The 27,017-nt window shown below is 43.1% G+C and overlaps 2 protein-coding genes across 18 annotated transcripts in view; both read right to left on the reverse strand.

Moving 5' to 3' along the window:
• Positions 1-9,967, reverse strand: part of LOC109889651 (contactin-1a) — a 135,607-nt gene extending 125,640 nt beyond the window's left edge. Inside the window, exon 1 of the mRNA XM_031823153.1 lies at positions 9,854-9,967. The gene's annotated coding sequence lies outside the window, so the exon portion shown is untranslated. The remainder of the gene's footprint in view (positions 1-9,853) is intronic.
• A 10,248-nt stretch (positions 9,968-20,215) lies between these two features.
• Positions 20,216-27,017, reverse strand: part of LOC109888919 (neuronal cell adhesion molecule) — a 103,893-nt gene continuing 97,091 nt past the window's right edge. For all 17 annotated transcript variants that reach the window (XM_031823170.1, XM_031823166.1, XM_031823159.1 and 14 more), the window contains 3 exons: positions 26,083-26,214; positions 25,862-25,940; positions 20,216-22,784 (listed from right to left, as the gene is read on the reverse strand). In XM_031823170.1, the coding sequence (XP_031679030.1) occupies positions 22,538-22,784; positions 25,862-25,940; positions 26,083-26,214 (458 nt within the window). In that variant the 3' untranslated portion in view covers positions 20,216-22,537. The remainder of the gene's footprint in view (positions 22,785-25,861; positions 25,941-26,082; positions 26,215-27,017) is intronic.

A 27,017-nucleotide genomic window follows, 5' to 3' on the forward strand; every position in this document is an offset into this window, starting at 1 on the left:
AGTCCCACTCTGCAGGGCTACGTTACCTGTAATAGTCCCACTCCTCTGCAGGGTTACATTACCTATCATAGTCCCACTTCTCTGCAGGGCTACGTTACCTATCATAGTCCCACTGCAGGGCAAGGTTACCTATCATAGTCCCACTCTACAGGGCTACGTTACCTATCATAGTCCCACTCCTCTGCAGGGCTACATTACCTATTATAGTCCCACTCCTCTGCAGGGCTACGTTACCTATCATAGTCCCACTCCTCTGCAGGGCTACATTACCTATCATAGTCCCAGTCCTCTACAGGGCTATGTTACATATCATAGTCCCAGTCCTCTACAGGGCTATGTTACCTATCATAGTCCCAGTCCTCTGCAGGGTTACATTACCTATCACCATTCCACTCCTCTGCAGGACTACGTTACCTATTATAGTCCCACTCTGCAGGGCTATGTTACCTATCATAGTCCCACTCCTCTGCAGGGCTACGTTACCTATCATAGTACCACTCCTCTGCAAGGCTATGTTACCTATCATAGCCCCACTCCTCTGCAGGGCTACGTTACCTATCATAGTCCCACTCCTCTGCAAGGCTACGTTACCTATCATAGTCCCAATCATCTGTAGGGCTACATTACCTATCATAGTCCCAGTCCTCTGCAGGGCTATGTTACCTATCATAGTCCCAGTCCTCTGCAGGGTTACATTACCTATCATCGTTCCACTCCTCTGCAGGGCTACGTTACCTATCATAGTCCCACTCCTCTGCAGGGTTACATTACCTATCATAGTCCCACTCCTCTGCAGAGCTACATTACATATCATAGTCCCAGTCCTCTACAGGGCTATGTTACCTATCATAGTCCCAGTCCTCTGCAGGGTTACATTACCTATCACCATTCCACTCCTCTGCAGGACTACGTTACCTATTATAGTCCCACTCTGCAGGGCTATGTTACCTATCATAGTCCCACTCCTCTGCAGGGCTACGTTACCTATCATAGTACCACTCCTCTGCAAGGCTATGTTACCTATCATAGCCCCACTCCTCTGCAGGGCTACGTTACCTATCATAGTCCCACTCCTCTGCAAGGCTACGTTACCTATCATAGTCCCAATCATCTGTAGGGCTACATTACCTATCATAGTCCCAGTCCTCTGCAGGGCTATGTTACCTATCATAGTCCCAGTCCTCTGCAGGGTTACATTACCTATCATCGTTCCACTCCTCTGCAGGGCTACGTTACCTATCATAGTCCCACTCCTCTGCAGGGTTACATTACCTATCATAGTCCCACTCCTCTGCAGAGCTACATTACCTATCATAGTACCACTCCTCTGCAAGGCTACGTTACCTATCATAGTCCCAGTCCTCTGCAGGGTTACATTACCTATCATCGTTCCACTCCTCTGCAGGGCTACGTTACCTATCATAGTCCCACTCTGCAGGGCTATGTTACCTATCATAGTTCCACTCCTTTGCAGGGTTACATTACCTATCATAGTCCCACTCCTCTGCAGGGCTATGTTACCCATCATAGTCCCACTCCTCTACAGGGCTACGTTACCTATCATAGTCCCACTCCTCTGCAGGGCTACATTACCTATCATAGTCCCAGTCCTCTGCAGGTCTATGTTACCTATCATAGTCCCAGTCCTCTGCAGGGTTACATTACCTATCATCATTCCACTCCTCTGCAGGGCTACGTTACCTATCATAGTCCCACTCCTCTGCAGGGTTACATTACCTATCATAGTCCCACTCCTCTGCAGGGCTATGTTACCTATCATAGTACCACTCCTCTGCAAGGCTACGTTACCTATCATAGCCCCACTCCTCTGCAGGGCTACGTTACCTATCATAGTCCCACTCCTCTGCAGGGCTATGTTACCCAACATAGTCCCACTCCTCTGCAGGGCTATGTTACCTATCATAGTCCCACTCCTCTGCAGGGCTACATTACATATCATAGTCCCACTCCTTTGCAGGGCTACATTGCCTATCATACTCCCACTCCTCTGCAGGGCTACGTTACCTATCATAGTCCCACTCTGCAGGGCTACGTTACCTATCATAGTCCCACTGCTCTGCAGGGCTATGTTACCTATCATAGTCCCACTCCTCTGCAGGGCTACGTTACCTATCATAGTCCCACTCCTCTGCAGGGCTATATTACCCATCATAGTCCCACTCCTCTGCAGGGCTACTTTACCTATCATAGTCCCACTCCTCGGCAGAGCTACGTTACCTATCATAGTCCCACTCCTCAGCAGGGTTACATTACCTATCATAGTCCCACTCCTCTGCAGGGTTACGTTACCTATCATAGTCCCACTCCTCTGCAGGGTTACGTTACCTATCATAGTCCCACTCCTCTGCAGGGTTACGTTACCTATCATAGTCCCACTCCTCTGCAGGGTTACGTTACCTATCATTGTCCCACTCCTCTGCAGGGTTACGTTACCTATCATAGTCCCACTCCTCGGCAGAGCTACGTTACCTATCATAGTCCCACTCCTCGGCAGAGCTACGTTACCTATCATAGTCCCACTCCTCGGCAGAGCTACGTTACCTATCATAGTCCCACTCCTCGGCAGAGCTACGTTACCTATCATTGTCCCACTCCTCGGCATGGCTACGTTACCTATCATTGTCCCACTCCTCGGCATGGCTACGTTACCTATCATTGTCCCACTCCTCGGCATGGCTACGTTACCTATCATACTGAAAATAGAGATGGTGTGGACACATTATGGGCTGCAGGGCTGGAAGTCACGCATTCACACAAACACTAAAACAGACACTAAATGCACCTCTTCAAGTTCAGTGCCTTGAAAATAAGTGATTCCTTAAAGATAATAACTAGCCCTTCTAAGCCCTAGCAACAAACTAAAGCAGCTGAAATCATTGGACACAGGTAGGCACTAGGTAGGCACCCACAGAAGTGCCACCGAAAACGTTATCTGAATTCAAAGCCGCAAACCATCATTTAGCCTCCCTGTGGGGGCGGCGACAGGAAAAGCAGGGTTGAGGAGGACCCATACAGAGAGAGAATGACAAGCCTGTAGCACATACAGTAGTGGTGTGTGGGTCAGCGGTTTGTTCACCCGCACCCACCCACAATTGCTAATAACCCATCCGCAACCCGCATGACTGTGTGTGATAAAGTGACGATATGAGGCCCGCCCCCTACCCTAACCTGCAAATATAAAACAATATATTTTTTACAGCGAGCACAGGATTTAGATATGTCTCGGCTATTTGTTAGTCAACTTGTCTATAATTAAATAGGCTACATGCAGATTCTCTTCTTCTGTCATTAGCCTATATGTTGCCATAGAAGACTAAATAAACCCTTGCTCAACATAGTAATGTGATAGAGTGACAACTAGATTGAAACATTCATTCTGACGTTGATCAAGTTCTCTCTGTCACCTCTGCTTCTTTCACTGAGCAAAGACGTTTAGGGACCGGGGATAAGATGCAAGATTATCTGTGCAAAATGTTCAAATGGCATCAGGTTGACCGGTTGTAAAAAATGAAAAATAGAAATCTGTGAAAACGACCCAACATGTTACTGACTAGATTTCAGTTCGACTTGGATGCATAATATATACGATTAAAATATTGTCAGCTTTATGATGCTGATAAAGACAGCACCTCTACAGACATTTACATTCTCTCAAGATAATGAAAGGAAGAAATCCTATTTATCCACTCCTGTTCCTGAGTCGAAATGTAGCCTACATTCGGTGTATTATTTTACTGTGTAAAATTCTTAATTCTGCAGGAGTTCATATTAAAGCTACAGTATGTGAGAGGTTATAAACCTACAGTCAGTGTCCAGATTTCAGTGTCCATTTAACTCATCTGAACACTAGGCTACATTCCCCTTGACGTGCCATAGGCCTATTTTAAGTCCCCGTCTCGTGGCTGTCGAATTTGTATAGCACCTCACAATCATCACGCATAACACTGCTGTCATCCTCTTTAAACGCTGATATTGTCATTTTTGCCTCTGAAGATCTCCATTAACTTTTCTGCCAGTTCCCAAAAAGCATTTGGAGACTGGCCTGTAGGCTATTTGGCACGCATATAGTTAGGCCATAGGCTTACGCACTAATGCCAGATAGCCTGAAATAATGAAAGAAAAACCTACATGTATCCTACAAATATAAATTGCACAAGAATTATACATTCATGGACTTTTTGAAGGTCTTGTTTTCTCTTAATTCAATCTGCCCACCCTTCATCCACACAATATTTCATGATACTAAACCCCCCTGCCCTGCGGATATAGCCCGGGGACTACGGGTTATGGCAGTGGGGACTAAACACATCCAAAGACGATAGAGAGCACAGAGAAGGCAGTAGGGACGGACTGAGGGCCTTTCCCCACCTCTGGATTGAACAGAGGGGGTGTCTGTCTCCGAGCAAACAGAAGAAGAGGGAGAAGAAGACGTCATGTCTCTCTCACAAAGCCAGCCAGCTTAGCGGTACCATTAGTGATCCTCTCTTTATTGATGGAGGTTTGGTGAAATTTCTGAGCAATCTGAAGAGACCATCAAGACAAGAGTGTCACATGTTTGCCAGCGGGATAAGGAAAGGAGAAAGGGTTTTTGCCCCATCGTTACAGCACTTAGGCTTAGAGCTGTGTGTGTATGCGGGGGGGGGGGGGGGGGGGGTCTGTCTGTGTGTGTGTGTGTGTGTGTGTGTGTGTGTGTGTGTGTGTGTGTGTGTGTGTGTGTGTGTGTGTGTGTGTGTGTGCGTGTGCGTGTGCGTGTAAGACACGGGATGGTTTTTCAATACCGTTAACACAATATTTCATTTTAATATGTGTAGCTACTTTTTAAGTAAATACCAGCACTCATCTTGTGCAATACGTTAGGAGATAAAGAACATTGCGTTCTTCCTTTCACCTGTCACATTATTATGAAGCTTGTGATAGTCCCCAGTCAAGTGTCACGTGGTGTTTGTTTACAAGCACACAGCGACAAGAGACCGGAGCCTTGTGAGTCACTCACTGTTGTGAAGAATGCACCAGGTGATCTAGTTACAGTATGGACTTCACAACTAAATGTTTGCCAGCTAGATATCTTACAACTATTAAGTTAACTGTCTAAAATGTGCTAAATGCTCCACAGTTGTGCATTTGGTTTGCTAATTTAGTAGCTAGTTAGCTATCTAGCTAAGTGGTTAGGAGAGAATCCCCTCTTGGATCAAGAACCTTGCTGGCTAATATAATTTTTTTGCATGCAGCAAACTGGGAGTAGCAGTGGAGGCTGCTGAGGGGAGGATGGTTCATAATAATGGCTGCAATGGAGAAAATGGAATGGTATCAAACATGGCGGCAGGTAGCCTAGAGGTTAGGGCATATGGCCAGTAACCGGAAGGTTGCTAGATCGAATCCCCAAGCTGACAAGGTCAAAATCTGTCGTTCTCCCCCTGAACAAGGTAGTTAACCCACTATTCCTAGGCCGTCATTGTAAATAAGAATTTGTTCTTAATAACTGACTTGCATAGCTACATAAAAATATGGAAACCATATTTGATACCATTCCACCTACTATTCTGCTCCAGCCATTACCACAAGCCCACTTGCCCCAATTACGGTGTTATTTATTTGTATACTTATATAGTTTAGGTCAAAAACTGTACAAAATGCAATGCGTTCGTTAGCATTTGGTTAGCATTCTCTATGGGATTTTACATGTACTTGTTAACATTGCTAACTTTCAGATTACAGAGTATCAGTGGGGTTTGAAAACAGCGGCACCTGAGTCCCAGACCCAGAGTACCTTCATTATCAAATCCAAATCTCAAAAAACGACTATATTAGTTTTCTCTGACCAGCTAATCCTTTGACTCCCTAGGATCTTTGGAAAGCTTGGATTTGGGGAGGGATATCTTGGGACAAATCAACTCTCACAAAAAGTCCCTTTGAATGACTTTAATCTCAAATGGCAGCCATCCATGACATCAACTTCCCTGCTTTCTAAATCACAGATTTAAGGCTAAGAGGGTTAGTCAATTTGTTATGGAGCTGTACCAATTCAGTAATATCACACAAAAAGGATCACCTTTCTGACCTGAAGTAGTCCAACCAAAAAAGAGCAACCCTCAAAGTATCTCAGTCTGAAAATAAACATATGGTTCATGTTTTGATGCTGTTGCAATTGTGAGGTTGGCATAATGCCAAATAGGCAAGAAGACAGAATAATAGACAAGACCATGTAGCAGGGCCAAGCTCTATTGTGTAGCCCAGGTATTCCCAAACTGGGGTATGTGCATCCCCAGGGGTATGCGCCATGCCATCGGGGGTACAGCAAATAAAAATGTCATTCACATTTAAAAAAATATATATATATATATATATATTTTTTTTTTTTGTAATTTTTATTTATTGTACTTTTTTTCAAATTTTCAAACAGATATTTATATTTTCCAACAGGGCTAATACATTTGAGTGTAAGTTTTTTTCTCGTCTGAGTAGGCTCATTTCACTGCCAAAGATTAAATTCAACCATCTAGTCTTCAGCGAAATAACGACACAATGTCAAATACAGGTATCACAGTCAAATAATTAACATCCAATCACATTAACCATTACTCTCTCGCGGGAATTCCACTAACGGTCCATATGTTACCAAACGCAGCTGCTGCTCATGTTGCTATCTGTACTGATGGCGTAAAAGCCATGACAGGGAGACATAGTGGAGTGGTAATGCGCGTGCAAGCAGTTGCTCCCGACGCCACTTGGGTACACTGCAGGATCCACCGAGAGGCTCTTGCTGCCAAGGGAATGCCTGACAGCTTGAAAGACGTTTTGGACACTAGAGTGAAAATGGTTAACCGTGTTAAAGCAAGGGCCCTGAACTTATTTTCTGCACTATCTGCACTATCTAATGATATGGGCAGTGACAATGTAATGCTTTTACAACATACAGAAGTGCACTGGTTATCAAGGGGAAAAGTATTGACACGTTTTTTATTTTTTTTATTTGTATTAATTTTTTTATAGACGAGCTTAACGTTTTCTTTACTGACCATCATTTTCACACACCTGGCCTATCTGGGTGCTGTTATTTCTCGCCTGAATGATCTGAATATAGAATTACAGGGACTCTCCGCAACTATATTCAATGTGCGGGACAAAATTGAGGCTATGATTAAGAAGTTGGAGCTCTTCTCTGTCTGAATTAACAAGGACAACACACAGGTCTTTCCATCATTGTATGATTTTTTTCTGTGCAAATTAACTCAAGCGTACGGACAATGTCAAATGTGATATAGCGAAGCACCTGAGTCAGTTGGGTGTGCAATTACGCAGGTACATTGCCGAAACGGACAACACAAACATCTGTATTCGTTATCCCTTTCATGCCCTGCCTCCAGTCCACTTACCGATATATGAACAAGAGAGCCTTATCGAAATTGCAACAAGTGGTTCTGTGAAAATGTAATTTAATCAGGAGCCACTTCCTGATTTCTGGATTGGGCTGCGCTCAGAGTATCCTGCCTTGGCAGATCGTGCTGTTAAGACACTGATGCCCTTTACAACCACGTACCAATGTGAGAGTGGATTCTCGACCCTCACTAGCATGAAAACTAAATACGGGCACAGACTGTGTGTGGAAAATGATTTAAGACTGAGACTCTCTCCAATGCAACCCAACATTGCAGAGTTATGTGTATCCATTCAAGCACACCCTTCTCATGAACCTGTGATGAGTTATTCACAATTTTCCATGAACAAATAAGGTTTTATATGTAAGATGGTTAAATAAAGAGCAAAAGTATTGATTATTATTATATTATTATTTGTGCCCTGGTCCTATAAGAGCTCTTTGTCACTTCCCACGAGCAGAATTGTGACAAAAACTGACACTCATTCTTGTTTAACAAACATATTGTATACATCTGAGAGTGCGCTGACTCTGGTGCTAGAGGGGGTACGCAGCTGGAGGATGAATGGTTGAAGGGGTACGGGACTATAAAAAGTTACGGAAACCACTGGTGTAGCCAATGCATTTGGTCTCCTTTACTCAAGAGGTTCACCGACACCATGATAAAGCCACAGATAGAATCAAATGTTATTGGTCACATACACATATTTCGCAGATGTTATTGCAGGTGTAGCGAAATGCATGTAGATGCGATGCGCCACACAGATCCGACTATGCGTGGGTTTCATGCATGTCATTCGGGAAGGAAAGAGTAAAGTGTTGGAGGGAATAGGACTACATACATGCAAAGCAACTTTATTTTAGTGAGCCCCTTGATCGGGTGCACATGGAAGAAAATGTGTTTTTCCTTGCTACATTTCTGCTGGAGAGCATTTCTCAAAGGATGCCCTATCTGGACCTATCTCTGGGTTCAGTTGTGTCACAAAAACACTGACAGAGGACTCCCCAAACCCAAGGACAGCTCCAACTCCACTGAGGCTGCAAATTTGAAATGCATGATAGGACACATGATGGTCCTGGGCAGAGCCAGACATGTCTTGGAGGGACAGTGACTGTTATGTAATGTAATGTGTTTCTCATATAGCTTCTCTGGCTGCTTTGACTGTGCTGAAACTGTTCCAAAGCAACGAGGGAAACATTTACTGACATCATAGTAACTTACTTTCGGGACTATTATACTGGTACCATTGTGCCAGGCAAGCTCAATCAAGTAGCTGAAGTATCCGAGAGACAATAAGTACTACTTCAACTCAGGTCTGTTATGGTATATAGCAGCAAGAGCCCCAAGGAGCCTTATCATTCCTCATAAAGTCTGAATTTGGTCAGACTTTGCAGGGCACGGGACAACAGAAGATGCATTACATTAGCAGTCCAGTTTATAGGATTCCTATCAAAATGACAAGCATTCCCATGAAATCCTTCTGACAGTTCATGTCAGATTTATGAAACTGAATACATTGGGTTGAATTGGCTCTTGGCCAACAGTCCAGCATGTCCATTGCATCTGTCATGTTGAATCGTTTATACCTCATCTATTATAGTACAGACTAGGCCGTCAGTGTAGTCTTCAGTTGCAAAAATACTGCGAACAGCCAGGCAGGACGCGCCCATGACATGGTACCTTGGCTGACAACCTGGCTGACATTCTAGTGGTTGAGGTGATTTCCTGATGATGCTGGGATATGCTATCGCCGTCTGTTGGGGCTCCAACTAGTCGGCTACAATGAACCCAGCGACCTATATTTTCTGCTGCGTATAATTCATAATAAATAAAATGTTCATCTTGCAGGGATTGGTCTGTTTACAGTGAATCGCCGACTGTTTCTAAATCAATTACTAGGAAAGAATAGGAGAAGCATTAGATATCCTGCTGCCTAGCCTATAATAACAATATCCTAACGAATAGGGATAGATAAGCAGCACCGCTAGGCTATTTGATATGTTTAAGGTTTTATGAATGTCATTCATGAACAACGTACACAGGTGTGTAGCTAATCATCCGTAATGTGGATAAAAATGCAATCCCACTATTCCTCCCTTCAAGACCATGGAGCCAGCGCACTGTCTTGTCTGTCCGTGCACGGAAAATGCATGCTACGAAAGTCACCCAAAATAACGTTTCATGTCAATGTGCAAACAGCATCCATTCAAGATCATCTGTATAGTCTCAGTTTTGCAGTCGGGAATAACAGAGCGAGGATGCAAGATGCATAAACTTGTCTAAATTGTACACGATTCTGCATTGCGGTAGGCTCCATCACTTCGTCCCCATCTCAATCATTGTAAACAACACTGATTCCCCTTGCTTTGCCCCGTGCTGCAAAGACACAGCTTTTCTAGGGGGGGGGGGGGGGGGGGGGGGGATATATAGAATCGCTGAAGTTGTCATCTTCTTACCTGCAATAGCGAACGATCCGTCCGTCGGTGTGCATTCACGACTCACGCCTGGATCATCGCCGGGTGCTCAGGAACTAGGAGCAGGGAAGAAACTGACAGGCAGCTGAGTCTCTGCCCTTGTCCTCTTCGATTGGACGGATGTCTATAGGGGGCGCTATACGGAACTTTTATTGGGCGACAGGCGCAGCCACCCAGTCCAAAAGATGTGTTCATAACAGAAGAGATCTGACAACATAACGGAGGATCGATCATAGCTAAGTGTTATTTGACATATTCTGCAGTGTGATGGTATCGTTTTCATTTTGCCTAAACATGAACTCTACCTGGATGATGTCAGTACTTCAATGGGAAAATGCAGTAGCCTATTTTAATATGGAGTAGCATACCACAGACATCAATTCAACGTCTATTCCAACGTCTATTCCAACGTCTATTCCAATTTCATTGAAATGACGTTGATTCAACCAGTGTGTGCCCAGTGTGTAGGCATCATTATATATTTTAAAATGTGAGAACGACGTTGCCTGAAGCAGTCTACGTGATTGGAGATATGAGAGAGATGTGGGCTATTGTCAAGATTAGCGGAGACAAACAAGGCTCACAGAGAGTAGGTCACTAGTAATTTAAAAAAAGTTCAATCCCAATCCACATGACATCCTCAAAACATGTCTACAAGCATTGCATTGCTGTGAATGTATACAAGATACTTAAGGCCCTCAATTATATTTTGGCACCAATGCTTATGCTTAGGCCTACAGTGAAAACATTTAAATCAGCAATGATGACATGCTCAAAAAATTTCTAGGTACAGTGTACATTGTATAAAATATAATGTCCTCAAGGATATTTTTCTACCAGTAATCCAAGATTTGTATGTCAATCTTTCGAATAACTGTCATTCATCTGAGAAACATGGCAGTGTACATACAGTAGGGTATGAATGGCATTGTCTTCTATCAATCTCCAGGGTGACTCATAAACAGCTTCCACCCTACTGTCTTTCGAGAGAAGAGAATAGGTAATTGTCACATATGTGGTAGAGAAAGTGGAGAGGCAGAGACAGAGAGAGAAAGAGAGAGTGAGAGACAGAGGGAGTGCGAGAAAGAGAGACAGAGAGTGAGAGAGACAGTGAGAGAGAGACAGAGAGTGTGTGAGAGAGGGGGGAGGGAGAAGTATGAGAGAAGAAGAGTGAAGAGTCTGAAGAGGAGAGGGGGATGTCGTGATTTAACCCTCTACTGATCCCCTTTGGGACTCAACCCAAGGTATCTCCATCCCTGAAACCCAAATCCACATGGGACATGTGTGCGCTCGTGTGTGTGTTCAGGTTGGTGGGAGGTGAGGACGGGGATACAATCCCCCACGGTGCCATAAGGATATCAGGTGGAGGGGAGGAGACAGAGGGCATTAGTGTCAGATTATTAGAACAAAAGCACTCTCACTTTATGTATACACCCACCCAGTGGTGTGCACACACACACACACACACACACACACACACACACACACACACACACACACACACACACACACACACACACACACACACACACACACACACACACACACACTGGTGGTACACTGACCTAGGGTTGTGAGAGCCTCTGTTGACTGTATCAGCTAGCTCCCCCAAGGAAATAGCTCCTTCGATTAGAGAGCGATGCAGGGGGAAACCATCACATTAAAGGGGCATTTCATAGCATTTTGCATGATCCTGAGACTTTGCCAGGAAGTAAACACAGGCTTGCCAGTGGGATAACTATAAGGCGTATTTGCAAAATAGGCTGATTAACGGTGGATTTCAACAACAACAAAAAATAGTGAAATTACCCCTTCATGTAGTGCCATTTCAGTTTAATAAACTCTGGGTATGCTATCGTTGATCAGCAGAAGGGGACACACTGAGGGGTCAGACGGTTGGCCTCTTAACAGATGTGCGTGTCTTGGCTCACCATTCGTCAGCCATATGGAAATGTCACAGAGGAATCATACAAAATTATCATCTCGGTCTCTCAGGCCTGTGGTGGAAAAGGCCACATTTACATATGAACACAAAGGGCCACTCTTCACATCAGGAGCAGACACTCTCTCAACCTTTGATCACACTACAGAAGGAGAGAGAGGCACACCTATAGCTCATCTCTTGGCAGTAGTACTGTAGACTACTTTATCACTGACCTCAACCCAGAGTCTCTCAGAGCGTTCACAGTCAGCCCACTGACACCCCTATCTGATCCCAGCAAAATCCCAGTCTTCTTGAACAGAGCGAAACTATATCATGAGGCATCAAAGCCAAAGGAATTGAATAATATTAATCTACAGATGGAAGGAAAGTAGTGTGGAAACCTACCAAAAAACAACAAATTCAATCCCTTTTGGACAACTTCCTGGACAAAACGTTTCACTGTAATAGTGAAGGTGTAAACTTGGCAGTAGAAAATCTAAACAGTATATTTGACCTCTCAGCTTCCCTATCAAATCTAAAAATGTCAAACAGAAAAACGAAAATTATCATCAATTATCATCAACCGAAAATGATCATCAAATGGTTTGATGAAGAATGCAAAAACCTAAGAAAGAAATTGAGAAACCTATCCAACCAAAAACATAGACCCAGAGAACTTGAGCCTAAAACAATACAGATGTCACGTTCTGACCTTTATTTCCTTTGTTTTGTCATTATTTAGTATGGTCAGGGCGTGAGTTGGGGTGGGCAGTCTATGTTTGTTTTTCTATGATTTTGGGATTTCTATGTTTCGGCCTAGTATGGTTCTCAATCAGAGGCAGGTGTCATTAGTTGTCTCTGATTGAGAATCATACTTAGGGAGCCTGCGTTTCACTGTTTGTTTGTGGGTGATTGTCTATGTTAGTTGCTTGTGTCAGCACAGTTCTCATTATAGCGTCACGGTCGTTATTCGTTTATTGTTTTGTATAGTTTGTATTCAGTGCTTTCTTTAATTAAAAAATCATCATGAACACATACCACACTGCATTTTGGTCCGCTCCTTACGATGATCGTGACAACAGAAATACGGCACAACGGAAAAAGAAGGAACAGTACGTCAGTAATCAGCACAATGTAATTGAAGAATCCATAGACTAACCACTTCTGGGGAAAAATGGGAATACACTTAACAACCACATGAACAGTTATCTATCCAAAACTGAGACGTATGGTTAAAACACAGATTCACAATCTTTTTGGCTCTAAAACAAAGAAAAACCGCAAAAACATACACAGTTGAAGTTTACATACACCTTAGCCAAATACATTTAAACTCGGTTTTTCACAATTCAGTAAAAATTCCTTGTCTTAGGTCAGTTAGGATCACCACTTTATTTTAAGAATGTAAAATGTCAGAATAATAGAGAATTATTTATTTGAGATTTTATTTCTTTCATCACATTCCCAGTGGGTCAGAAGTTTACATACTCTCAATTAGTATTTAGTAGCATTGCCTTTAAATTGTTCAACTTGGGTCAAACGTTTCGGGTGGCCTTCCACAAGCTTCCCACAATAAGTTTGGTAAATTTTGTCCCATTCCTCCTGACAGAGCTTGTGTAACTCAGTCAGGTTTGTAGGCCTCCCTAATCTCACCCGCCCACAAACATTCTATAGGATTGAGGTCAGGGCTTTGTGATGGCCACTCCAATACCTTGACCCTGTTAAGCCATTTTGCCACAACTTTGGATGTATGCTTGGGGTCATTGTGCAATTGGAAGATCCATTTGCGAACAAGCTTTTTTTTTCATCAGACCAGAGGACATTTCTCCAAAAAGTACGATCTTTGTCCCCATGTGCAGTTGCAAACCATAGTCTGGCTTTTTCGTGGCGGTTTTGGAACAGTGGCTTCTTCCTTGCTGAGCGGCCTTTCAGGTTACGTCAATATAGGACTCGTTTTACTGTGGATATAGATACTTTTGTACCTGTTTCCTCCAGAATCTTCACAAGGTCCTTTGCTGTTGTTCTGGGATTGATTTGCACTTCTCGCACCAAAGTACGTTCATCTCTAGGAGACAGAACACGTCTCCTTCCTAAGCGGTACGACGGCTGTGTGGTCCCATGGTGTTTATACTTGCGTACTATTGTTTGTACAGATGAACGTGGCACCTTCAGGCATTTGGAAATTGCTCCCAAGGATGAAACAGACTTGTGGAGGTCTGCAATTTTTATCTAATGTCTTGGCTGATTTCTTTTGATTTTCCCATGATGTCAAGCAAAGAGGCACTGAGTTTGAAGGTAGGCCTTGAAATACATCCACAGGTACACCTCCAATTTACTCAAATGATGTCAATTAGCCTATCAGAAGCCTCTAAAACCATGACATAGTTTTCAGAAAATTTTCAAGCTGTTTAAAGGCACAGTCAACTTAGAGTATGTACACTTCTTTCCCACTGGAATTGTGATGGAGACAAATTTGACCCCAATAACTACCGTGGGATATGCGTCAATCCTCTGCATTATCATTAACAGCAAACTCATACATTTCCTCAGTGAAAACTATATACTGAGCAAATGTCAAATTTGTCTTTATACCAAATTACCATACGACAGACCACGTATTCACCCTGCACAACCTAATTGACAAACAAACAAACCAAAACAAAGGCAAAGTCTTCTCATGCTTTGTTGATTTCAAAAAAGCTTTTGACTCAATTTGGCTATACAAATTGATTGAAAGTGGTGTACGACATTAGGAAATCCATGTACACAAACAAAAAGTTTTAGGTTAAAATTGGCAAAAAACTGCCAGTAAGATTGCACCTAAATCAACCATTTATCAGATCATCAAGAACTTCAAGGAGAGCGGTTCAATTGTTGTGAAGAAGGATGCAGGGCACCCAAGAAAGTTCAGCAAGCGCCAGGACTATCTCCTAAAGTTGATTCAGCTGCGGGATCAGGGCACCACCAGTACAGAGCTTGCTCAGGAATGGCAGCAGTCAGGTGTGAGTGCATCTGCATGCACAGTGAGGCGAAGACTTTTGGGGGATGGCCTGGTGTCAAGAAGGGCAGCAAAGAAGCCACTTCTCTCCAGGAAAAACATCAGGGACAGACTGATATTCTGCAAAAGGTACAGGATTGGGCTGCTTAGGACTGGGGTAATGTAATTTTCTCTGATGAATCCCCTTTCCGATTGTTTGGGGCATCCGGAAAAAAGCTTGTCCGGAGAAGGCAAGGTGAGCGCTACCATCAGTCCTGTGTCATGCCAACAGTATCCTGAGACCATTCATGTGTGGGGTTGCTTCTCAGCCAAGGGAGTGGGCTCACTCATAATTTTGCCTTAGAACACAGCCATGAATAAAGAATAGTACCAACACATCCTCCGAGAGGAACTTCTCCCTACCATCCAGGAACAGTTTGGTGATGAACAATGCCTTTTCCAGCATGATGGAGCACCTTGCCATAAGGCAAAAGTGATAACTAAGTGGCTCGGAGAACAAAACATCAATATTTTGATGGCCAGGAATCTCCCCAGACCTTAATCCCATTGAGAATTTGTGGTCAGTCCTCAAGAGGCGGGTGGACAAACACAACTCCAAGCATTGATTATGCTAGAATGAGCTGCCATCAGTCAGTATGTGGCCCAGAAGTTAATTGACAGCATGCCAGGGCGGATTGCAGAGGTCTTGAAAAAGTAGGGTCAACACTGAAAATATAAACTCTTTGCATCAACTTCATGTAATTGTCAATAAAAGCCTTTTACACTTATGAAATGCTTGTATTTATACTTCAGTATTCTATAGTAACATCTGACAAATATATCTGAAGACACCGAGGCAGCAGAAAATTAATATTTGTGTCATTCTCAAAACTTTTTGCCACGACTGTAGTCTATCACAGTGCCATCCGTTTTGTCGCCAAAGCCCCATATACTACCCACCACTGCGACCTGTTTGCTCTCATTGGCTGGCCCTCGCTTCATATTCGTCACCAAACCCACTGGCTCCAGGTCATCTATAAGTCTTTGCTAGGCAAAGCCCTGCCTTATCTCAGCCCACTGGTCACCATAGGAGCACCCACACGTAGCACGGACTCCAGCAGGTATATTTCACTGGTCATCCCCAAAGCCAACTCCTGCATTGTCTGCCTTTCCTTCCAGTTCTTTGCTGCCAATGACTGGAGCGAATTGCAAAAATCACTGAAGCTGGAGACATATCTCCCTAAATAACTTTAAGCATCAGCTGTCAGAGCAGTTTACCGATCATTGCACCTGTACACAGCCCATCTGTAAATAGCCCACCCAACTACCTTATGTTCTTTTTTTTTCTCCTTTGCACCCCAGTATCTCTACTTGCACATTCATCATCTGCACATCTATCACTCCAGTGTTTAATTGCTAAATTGTAATTATTTCGCCACTATGGCCTATTTATTGCCTTACCTCCCTACATTTGCACACACTGTACATATACTTTTCTATTGTATTATTGACTGTACGTTTGTTTATCCCATGTGTAACTCTGTGTTGTTGTTTGTGTCGCACTGCTTTGCTCTATCTTGACCAGGTCGCAGTTGTAAATGAGAACTTGTTCTCAACTGGCCTACCTGGTTAAATAAAGGTGAAATCATTTTTAAAAATTAAACTAATTTAGTTAAACTCCCATATCTATTGGGTGAAATACCACAGTGTGCCATCACAGCAGCAAGTTTTGTGACCTGTTGCCACAAGAAAAGGGCAACCAGTGAAGAACAAACACCATTGTAAATATAACCCATATTTATGTTTATTTATTCTTCACTTGCTTTGCCAATGTTAACATGTGTTTCCAATGCCATTAAAGCCCTTAAACGGAATGAGAGAGAGAGAGAGAGAGAGAGCAACATCTATCAGAGGTCAGAATATAGAAATCATAGAGGAATACAAATATCTGAGTATCCTTTTGGACAGTAAGCTTCAGTGGAGTAAATGTACAGACCTGATCGGCAAAAAGAGCCAACAGAGACTGTACTTTCTCAAAAAGCTGGGATCGTTTAATGTAGACTGTACTGTATTGACTCTCTTTTCCAAATCTTTTATTGAGAGTATTTTATCTTTTTGTATTGTTTGTTGGTTTGGCAATGCAACTGTCAGCAAGAGAAATATGATGAGAAGGATTATCACCACAGCAAGCAAGGTCCTTGGAGTCTAACAGACAGGCCTGGATGAAATCTTTAAGGTTGGAGCCCTCTGTAAGGCTCACAAAAATCATTTTAGACCCAAGCCATCCCCTGTACCCGGACTTTGAACTACTCCCCTCTGGGCGCAGGTATAGGGCACACCTCTGGAGGAAAAACAGAACTAGACAATGATTTGTGCCAGGTGTGATATCCCTCCTAAATAGCTCGGGCTAATGTTCTTTTCGACTCCGTAAGGCCAGCCGGCTAGTCTTTAAAAAAAAAACGTTTTATTTATTTTTTATTATTATTATTTATTTATTTATTGGTATGTAACTGTTATGAAAGTTGTATTGTCCATTTTGTTTTTGTATTTAAACACCACTTTAAATGTGTACATGACACTGCAACAAAATTTCCCCTTGGGGACAATAAAGTCAGTACTAGCAATAGAGATGTCGTGTATTCTTTCAAGCATCTCCTTTAGTAGATCATTGACCTCGTAGATTGGCAGATTATCCGAATATTTCCCCCTTCATTCTTCCTCTTTTTCTTCCTGTTAAAAGCAGGCAATGCACGGCCTGACATGGCGCATACCACAGGCTTTTATCTGAACAGGAACAGTAAATCAGGTGGATGGACAGGGAGGAGGCAGTACCAGCCGGGAATGAATGGCTAATGGGTGTCATGGCAGACATACTGTCGACACAGAACCTCTGATCAGTCCGCAGAGGATTGGGATGATAGGGGAGGAGGAAAAGAGGGGGAGTTGGGGATAGGAAGGAGTTGTAGGGGTGGGACAAGGGATGGGGGAGGGAATGAAGATGTAGGGATGGGGTTGGGGTAGAAGAGAGGAAGGATTAGGATAGGGAAGAGATGGACGGGAAACGGGGGGGGGGATTTGGAGGGGGAAGGTTGGGGTGATGCAGTCGACGCTGGAGGACTGGGAAAGGGAGATGGCTGAAAGGAGAGGGATGGAGGGAAGGGTTGTAGGTTTAAAGAGGGCAGCTGCTGTTTCGGTGGTAATGATCACCAATAAACACACAGATAATATGACTCTGTTGTCATGAAAATGAATAGCTAAGCCTCTTACCAGGGAGTCCATGTAATCGAGGACCAAAAGGAAAACAACAGCATATGGGAAGTGTGTTGTGGTGTATGACCATGTGGTAGAATAATGTCCAATTATTGGGTTATATTGTAAATATATTGACATTGGTTCGTGTCAGATCACTTACCTTCGATGCTCCCAGAAGGTCATTCAGTATGTCATGATTTTATTTACATAACATTATCCATCCTATGAAAATCTGTGAAATGAAATGTGAAAACGTTTCAATATCAAATAATAGTTTCATTTGGATGTACACTTCCGTGCTCCGCACAGGAGGTTGGTGGCACTTTCATTGGGGAGGACGGGCTTGTGGTAATGACTGGAGCGGAATCAGTGGAACGCTACCAAATACATCAAACAAACATGGTTTCCATGAGTTTGATGCCATTCCATTTGCTCTGTTCCGGACATTATTAGGAGCTGTTCTCCCCTCAGTAGCCTCCACTGGGTCATTCTTTATTTCACATTGAGACGGTAATGATCCTGTTTGTTATCTTCTCATCCGTATGATTGCCTTTTAATCACTAGGTGGCAGTAAAGGCTAGAATACAAATCTGTCTTCCACATATTGTGTGATGAGATGGCAATGATGAGTCCACAAATGGCAATTACCGTCTGTACGATACTGTATAAGGATTAGAGGACAATAGCCACCTTTCTGGGTTAAAGTTATGATTGTTTTCGTTCATTTATATCCACAAAATAATACATGCTGGTCCAATTGCTGGTGAGGAAAGTTTCCCGTTTGAGAGCCTCCATTTAGTTCTCTCTATGCATCCAGGAAGATTTGAATAGCTGTTCTATCAACTGCTATAATTACTGAGAAATCATCCGTGAAATAATTACTCCCAATGAATTGAACCATGCAGTAGAAAGAGAGAGAAGGCAAAGTGAACAGAAGGCCAAGTGTCCTTGCCAAACAGAGAAGTGGTCCAAGAGCCCCCCACCAGACGTTCTCGCTTCCCGACACCAGTGTAGTGTACTGTGTGTGTGTATGTGTGTGATGGCACACCAGATGGTCTGTGTGTTCGCTCCCAGTTACACCCATACATACAGTGCATGACCATAGTGGAAACGCAAGGGTCAACAAGTGAACGCCAGCAAATATGGCTGAGCTGTCCTGTTTCATCAGGACTCTCTCTGTCCCTATCCTCACACATGATCTCTCTCCCTGTCTGTGTATGACTCTTTCTCTCCCTCTTCCTCCCTCGCTCTCCTCCTCTTTGCCCTCTCGATCTCCTCTCCCTGTCTCTCTCTTCCTCTCTCAGCCCCCCTCATCTCCCTGATTCGGAGGGGTTGGGTTAAGCGCAGAAGACACATTTTGGTTCAGTCCATTCAGTTGTGCAACTGACTAGGTCTCCCCCTTCCTTTCCCACTGTCTCCAGTTTACTGTGAGGCTAGCAGCATACTTCAGACTCTACGGTTGACTTAATACTTTCACTGCGTTGCAGAAGTTGCCTGCATCCTATGGCTCGCAGCATAGGATGGTGTTGTCTCACAGTGTGCTACCCTGTGATCTGTGTGTTTTTGGAGCGACTACTGCTACCTGTTCCTGTTCCTGCCAGGGAGTGTCTTAGCCCTGACGCGCCTTATAAACTGACTTGTGCTTTCATTTCACCCAGGTTCCCTCGTGTAGTCCCTCATCTCAAAAAAGATCCCAGGTATAATAAGCACCCCCAAAGTGTTTAGCATTCGTCTCATATCAAAGTCTGGTTCGGCGCTCACACACGCGCTCACACACCTCCATCCCCCGATACATAGAGCGCAGTGGGAAAAGAAGTGATGAGAGATCCAGAGCGAGAGATTCAGCATGAACCCCTCACCAACACACACACACACACACACCTTATCTCCCAGTTCTGTGAAGGTGTGGAATCCTCGTCCTCTTCGTCGATGCTTATTCCCATTGCCAACGAGTTGGTCTGTTGTGGAGCAAAACATACTGCCGTTTTGACACTTTATCGTAGTGTAATATAATAGACTATTTATGGAGCCATTGTGCATGCACCTACTTTATCTTTATCATAAGATTGGTTTTATCATCTCATTTGCAAAGCTCCATTGGCTTCCATTGCATTGCTGTTTAATTTAGAACATTAGCAATATTAGAACAGTCAGAATGAATTTTCCCAATAAGGATAGAACGGACATCGAAGAAGATAATAATACTTTATTCATTCATTATATTTCAAGTTACTTGGAAATTCGTTATTTCACTACGTGGAGAAACTTAAATACAAATCAATTGTTAGTAAAAACCTTGAAATTGTTTTAGAATAAGAACACCAAACCATTTTCAATACGGTCACAAAGTGGAAGAGCTTGGCAGACCTTGTGCTGCTCATATAAGCAACATAAACCAGAATGACACAGTACATCGAGGGGTACTTATCTTACACTCCAAAGTCCATTACATCTGAAGGTTTCCAGAGTACTGTATGGTTTCATTTAGTACAAAATAGGGACATTTCGGGGAAAAACACAACAATATCGCGGACAAATGGAAACCATCCAAATGTGAACTCATGAGCAACGTCTTGTCCTGTTAGTTACAATAATGTACAATGTTCACATCGAAGAAAAAAAGAAATAGTAACAAAAAAATGTATATTTATTCTATAGAAGTAGTCTATATTGAACACAGCTCTCTCTGCCAGTCAAAACCTTCTCATGCACAGTTCGGCCTCCCAGGCTCTTAAAAGGGATAGTTGATCAAATGTTGTCATTTGGCTGAACTATCCATTATAAGCTCCTCTTGCAGTGGTTTTCTGTACAGTCAATTAGAGTATATATTTACAAATGCAACAGATGATGTTCATTCAAAAAAAACAACAACGTAAAACTTGATGCAAGTTAAAATAAAAATCTCCATCCCTTCCCTTATCACGCCAAAGGCCATCAAATGTAGTTAGTATAAGTGACTCGCATGAATATTAACACGCACGCACACACAGCGCAAAAATATGATCAAACACTTCGTAGATGACCCGAACCTTGAAAAAATGTACAGAGCATTGACCGTGTCCAATATGGCGACCCTAAGCCGCTTATCTGAGGGAGAAGCATTTTGAAGCTTTTCAAAAGATGACTGTATGAATTATTCCTTAATATATGGAGTCCTCCATCCTTTCATCCTTCCTAGCTGAACCCATCATCCTCAGAGTACGACTATTGCTTTATGGGCATTCCACTCACTGAACTCTGGGTAAAACGGTCTTTTTGTGAATTAATCTAGACTGAACTGAATCAGAGTTCTGTATTAAAAGGCACCGTACTGCTGAAGGCCACACAGCACCACAAATAAATGCAACATTTTGAAAGAAAAGCTAAAGAAAAGAGTTGGATGTCAGTACATGCACTTTGGGTCGCACAGAAAGAGCCATAAAGTCACCGTCAGGTCATGGGATGTGCAACCACAGGAAGTAAGGTCACATGCAGGTCAAAGGTTATGATGATGATGTCATGACAGCATGCCGCACTTCAGCATTTGCAGTGATCAAAACAAAGGTGACATGTGAGCACCAGTGGAGGCTGGTGGCTTCCTGGTGTTTGATACCGTCCCGTTAATTTCATTCGAGCCATTACGGCGAGCCTGTCCTCCCCTATTTAAAGTGGCACCAGCATCCCCTGGTGAGGGCGTGGATGCAGCGACTGATGTAACTTGAGTCATGCTTGATTGAGCCTGGTTGGAGTCGGAATCCCAGATTCAGGCAGGAGAATACTTTTAGGAGCTCACTGGACATCATCCTGCACCGTAGATGCAACTGTCTTGCAAAAAGACATGATTTTCATGTACTTAGTAACACGTTTCACCACCATGTCGACAGACACTGATGCCTCTTTGCGGTTGCCCTGAAGGGCAAAGTACCTCGAACACACACACTAATATCAAGATAATGCTTTGACCGGAAAAACCATATGGCAAACCCAAATAATTCAAATGTGTACCGTATAGCAGTTCAAGATAAATAGACAATAGCTTCCATGTAATAATCGACTAATTTGTGTTAATATGTGTTTGTGCATCATTTCAGGAAGACGTCTGGTTCTAAGTGTCGCTACGAAGTCAACAGGCTACAGAGAATAAAAGAGTTGGAACAGCCTCCGCAATCCCTCCACAAATTCTGTGATTTCCAAATGATAACGTACAATCCTCCAGTGTAGAGAGTCTCACACGTGTCTGTTATGTGTCGTTTAAGAAGTCTCCTATGTGTTTGTGACAGTAGTGTGCGGATGGGCGGGGCATGGGATGACAATAAGCCACAAGGTGACGTGAGGAACAGCCCTGTGAAGATGGCGAATGGAACAGTCACTGGAGAGCCCCTACAGGTTTGGATGTCCAAATGTCTGGCTACACAAACCTATGGACCTGGCTGTTTAACCAGCTGGCTACAAAGGAGTTCAGTTTACTGCAGCACCACCTACTGGCCTGGCTGCCTATCCCTCCACCTGGCTGACCTACTGATCAACCAGCCGGCTACACAAAGGAGTTCATAGCGGAGGTATTAACAGGGGACGGGGCCTCGGAGCTTTCGTGGCCCCCAGCAGTGTCCCTGGCGGAGCTCTTCCCGCTATACTGTCCAATAAAAGACCCATCCTCGTTGAACTGGCCGTCTCCACCATCGCCGCCGTAGTCTACTAAACTGTCGTCACTGTTGTCCCTGTGCACCGTCCCGTTAGACGGTGTGCGGCTCCCTTTTAACGGCTTATGGTCCTCAGTGTCACTAGGAGAAAACGACATGCAGGTGAAATGATGACAGAATGATGTAAACAAGGGTTTTAGTGTATGGCCTTTTTTTTTAGATGGAGCACTGAAGTAATTTCCTAATTACTTTTACTACCATTACCCAAGTATTCAAATGTGTCTAATTCCAGAAGAGAAAAAAAAGTTCAAACATATTATTCCACAGTTTATGAAAATATTTGTTTATATCCTGAATTGGGTTGAAATTTGGACTCAGAAGGCACTACTTCTGACAGTGGATGTTAACAGTATCATTTTTCATCATTTTTTTTTTTATCTAGCCCCAAGTCTAAAAAAAAATGATGTGAGCGAGTAGTTGGTTTTCATCACGCAACAGGGGAATACAAGCAAAATCATACCCATTCCACATTTCCCCTGAAGCCATGACACAAGGAGGAAAATAATACAGATTTGCCATATTGCCAGACAGAAACATTTCTCCCCAACAAAAGTTGCAATGACAAACTGAAAATCCAAAGATGTAATAAGCAATCACATGAAAAGCAAATGAATTGTCAGCCAAACATCCCCAAAAGCATAAATAACAAATAATCACACTTTTGCAAACAAATGAAGAAACTGCAAAGAAAGATTTCTTTGAGGATTTAACATTAGTTTAGTCAACATTCAGATCAATGTCAGCCGATGATTCATGAGAGTGAATAGCAGGTGGAACTCTCTTTCAATAAAGCCTTCATAATGCTATCACACTTTTATTACACCTGTTATAGCCAGTCATAACAGGTTACGTCAGCTAATAAAACATTACTCGACAAGAAATCCAATGTCATCAGGATGCAATCTCACTACAGATTAATGACTGAAAGCACTGCATTGGACACCAATGATGATGATACGTTATGTCACCACTATGTAGGCTTTATGACAGTTAATGACAGTTTATAGCACAGACAAGGACAGTGGTGTAACTCTGGGGTGGTTTTACAGCAGGCCTTTTTCTCCAAGTGGCAGTAAGTACTGATTATCAGAACGATATCACAGTATAGCAGCCCTTTGGTCACTCCTCTCATGCCAGTCTTGCAGTACCCTTCATTACCTTGTCTGAGACCCACATAAACAGAGTGCAGAGGAAGTGATCAGGCAGAGAGAGAAAATCACGAACCCCCCCCCCCCCCCCCCAGCATGCACAGATGAGACAAGCCTGCACTGGTTGCTAACCCATCAGCATTTTCACGTGGGTTTCACTGTTCCCTTCTGTGGTCTAAGCATACAGCACCCACACATCCATCCAAACATAGCATAGCAGTATGTATCTCTCTTCAACATCACATTTCTCCCTTGTAAGGGTAGACACTGGCGTGCAAGGTCAATAGCTACATCATAGTTACAGCACAGGATTTATGCACAACCTGTAACCAAACCGGAACAGCTTAGTAGAGATAGATGAGTATTTATTGACATAAAGCCCCAATGGGTGGGACATTTGATTTCCTTTCACAAAGGCACTCTATATTACACATTTAGCCTTGTGATATATTGTCTAATACTTGTTATTTCAACAATATACACTCTGTCATATTGTCTATTATTTTGCTATTTGAACAGACAGATTTGGCCCATTAGTAGCTTATTGTCTCTCGTGTTATGATCGTAAACTAGATAAGAGTTTTGATGTGGACAGGACAAGAATAGCTTTTTGCCTTGTTGAAACTTTACATAACATCTTTCACTCCAACATGGCCTCTTAACTCCAACATGCCGATAGCTTCATACTGGATGACTTATACTGTACATATCTATAATTTCATTCAAGACATTATTGCCTACAGCGAGTTTTATATACGGTCTTCATCACGCCATGCATATCACACAACATTATATATCCATAATATATACACTGTGTAAAGTATGTGGACAGCCCTTCAAATTAGTGGATGAGGCTATTTCAGCCACCCCCGTTGTAGACAGATGTATAAAATGTTGGTGGAGGAGGGATAATGGTCTGGGGCAGTTGTTTGATCGTTCGGGCTAGACCCCTTAGTTCCAGTGAAGGGAAATCTTAACACTACAGCATACAATGGACATTCTAGATCATTCCAGGTGTCCACATACTTTTGGCGGTGTAGTGTATTTATGTGTTACAGCATAGATAGAATGTATATTATAGAGCATATTTATGTTTAAAACACATGATACAAAAAGTAATAATATCAAATATAAGAAGAAAAAAAGAAAAAACCTCATATAAATTGGAAAAAAGCTGGACCGGTACAAAATAATGTTTCCAAAACGCTATACATAATAAGTAAAGTGCTTCATTTTTCTTAATATCTGCGTGCATGGTTGGAAAAGCAAGCAGCCTGAAAAGCAGATAGAAGGCGCTATAGCAAGCATAACTAGATTAACTGCAGTTAGTCAGAGCTTATATCAACTGGGATGAGTGTAGTTACTGTACAGTATGCATATGTATGCAAATATTAATTTATTAAGTATGTACGTATATTCCATAATACAAAAGCTACTGTATATTTATATGCACAATGTATTTGTTACAAGGTATTCATTTGGTTACAAATGTGAAATTAGTGGGGCAGGTATCTATGCATGCCAGCTTGGAATACTGAAAGTTATTCTTCAAAAATATTCCTGACTGTTCTAGGGAAAGCTTTTAAAATTCCCCGAAAAACCTAAACCCCTAAAAACGTAGACCTGAATAATACTGTATATCCTGCTTATCGAATGACGCAACACAGTCAAACACACTACAATATCGATCTGGCCACCAAGCCACCGACACACTAAGCGGAGAAGAATCCCTCCCCGTCCCTGTCCCCCTTACCCAACCTCTTCCATAAAGAAGAGGCTTGTGCTTTACAGTGTAGCTCCAAACGTCTGCAATGCCAGAATCCCTGTTAGAATGAAGGTAGTCCCGCGGCAAGTAGAGGTCAGCTGTTAGGACGGGGAGGCCAGAGCGCCTGCCTTGCTGACAGGAACCAGGTCTGGGGAGGGAGCAAGGGCTTGGGGGGGGGGGGGGGGGCGCTTGGTGCAGGGAAGAATTGGGGCCCCAACAGGCTCCAGGAGAGTCATGTTTCTCACCTGTATTCCCCGAAAGTACAGTCATCCTCTTTCATGGGCTGGAACTCTGGGTCTGTGTGAGCGTCCTCCTTTTCTTTCACTGGAGGGGGGGGGGATTCATCAAATGTGTCATTTACTACGGCCTAAGATGGGTGACGGATATGAAGGCGACAACGTGCGTGCGTGTGCTTGTTTGCATGTGTGTATGCGTGCGTGTTTATGCGCCAACCAAAAGTACCCACCTGGGTATTTTCCTCCCTTGTTTCTCTGTATGAAGCAGATGATGAGGAGAACGAGGATGAGGAGAGCGATGGCACACATCAGGCCGATGAACCAGCCCTGAGTTGCAATATCCACCTGTCGGGCTGCCATAGCTGGCCAGGCACAGAGGGAAGGAAGAGGATATCAGAAAACTGTTAACGACTGGCCTGTTGCTTTAATTGAGAAAGGAAATATAAGTAACGTTGAGTTCCTGCACTGGAGTACAATGAAAATCTAATGTACAATAAAGTTTTGTTAACGTCTAAGTGTTTCAGACATCTTCTATTGTCATCAAGGCTGCTAAAGGAGATTTTGGAGGAGACAGAAGTACATGATAGTATGAAAATAGGTTTCCAAAGAACCCGTTGTAAGTATTTTATTGTTTGGAAATTGTCACATAGTGTTACTGCAAAAGACAAGTGGTGTGTTAGTGATGTTATGTTTAAACATCTCGTCTGCGGAAGTTACAGGCACATGAATGCAGAGCGTATCGAAGACGGTTAACAACTTGACTTCTACAGTGCCTGGCGCAAACAACATTCGCGTCTTCTCCCTCTCTTTCTGCCTCTCAGTCTTGCTCATGCACCCCCCCCCCCCCCCCCCACACACACACACAGTACACACACATTACAAACAAAAACCAAATGTTAACCACAGCAGGAGAGAGAATTAGGTGGATTATTAGACAGCTACACATCAATCTTCTATATCATGTGAATGGTATCCGTCGTCGATATGAGGACGGTCTGACTGTACGTCTCTCCAGGAACAAGACGGTGTTCCTAACTTCAACACAAATATGCGTACAGGACAACATCATGCAGGTCAGGAAACTCTACTGAACACGCCTACAGTATGTTTTCCAAAAGAGACACTACAACAACAGATACACTGTTGATCAGCAACGCTGTATACC

Source organism: Oncorhynchus kisutch, linkage group LG4, assembly GCF_002021735.2.
Source record: "Oncorhynchus kisutch isolate 150728-3 linkage group LG4, Okis_V2, whole genome shotgun sequence".
NCBI classification, from domain to species: domain Eukaryota; kingdom Metazoa; phylum Chordata; class Actinopteri; order Salmoniformes; family Salmonidae; genus Oncorhynchus; species Oncorhynchus kisutch.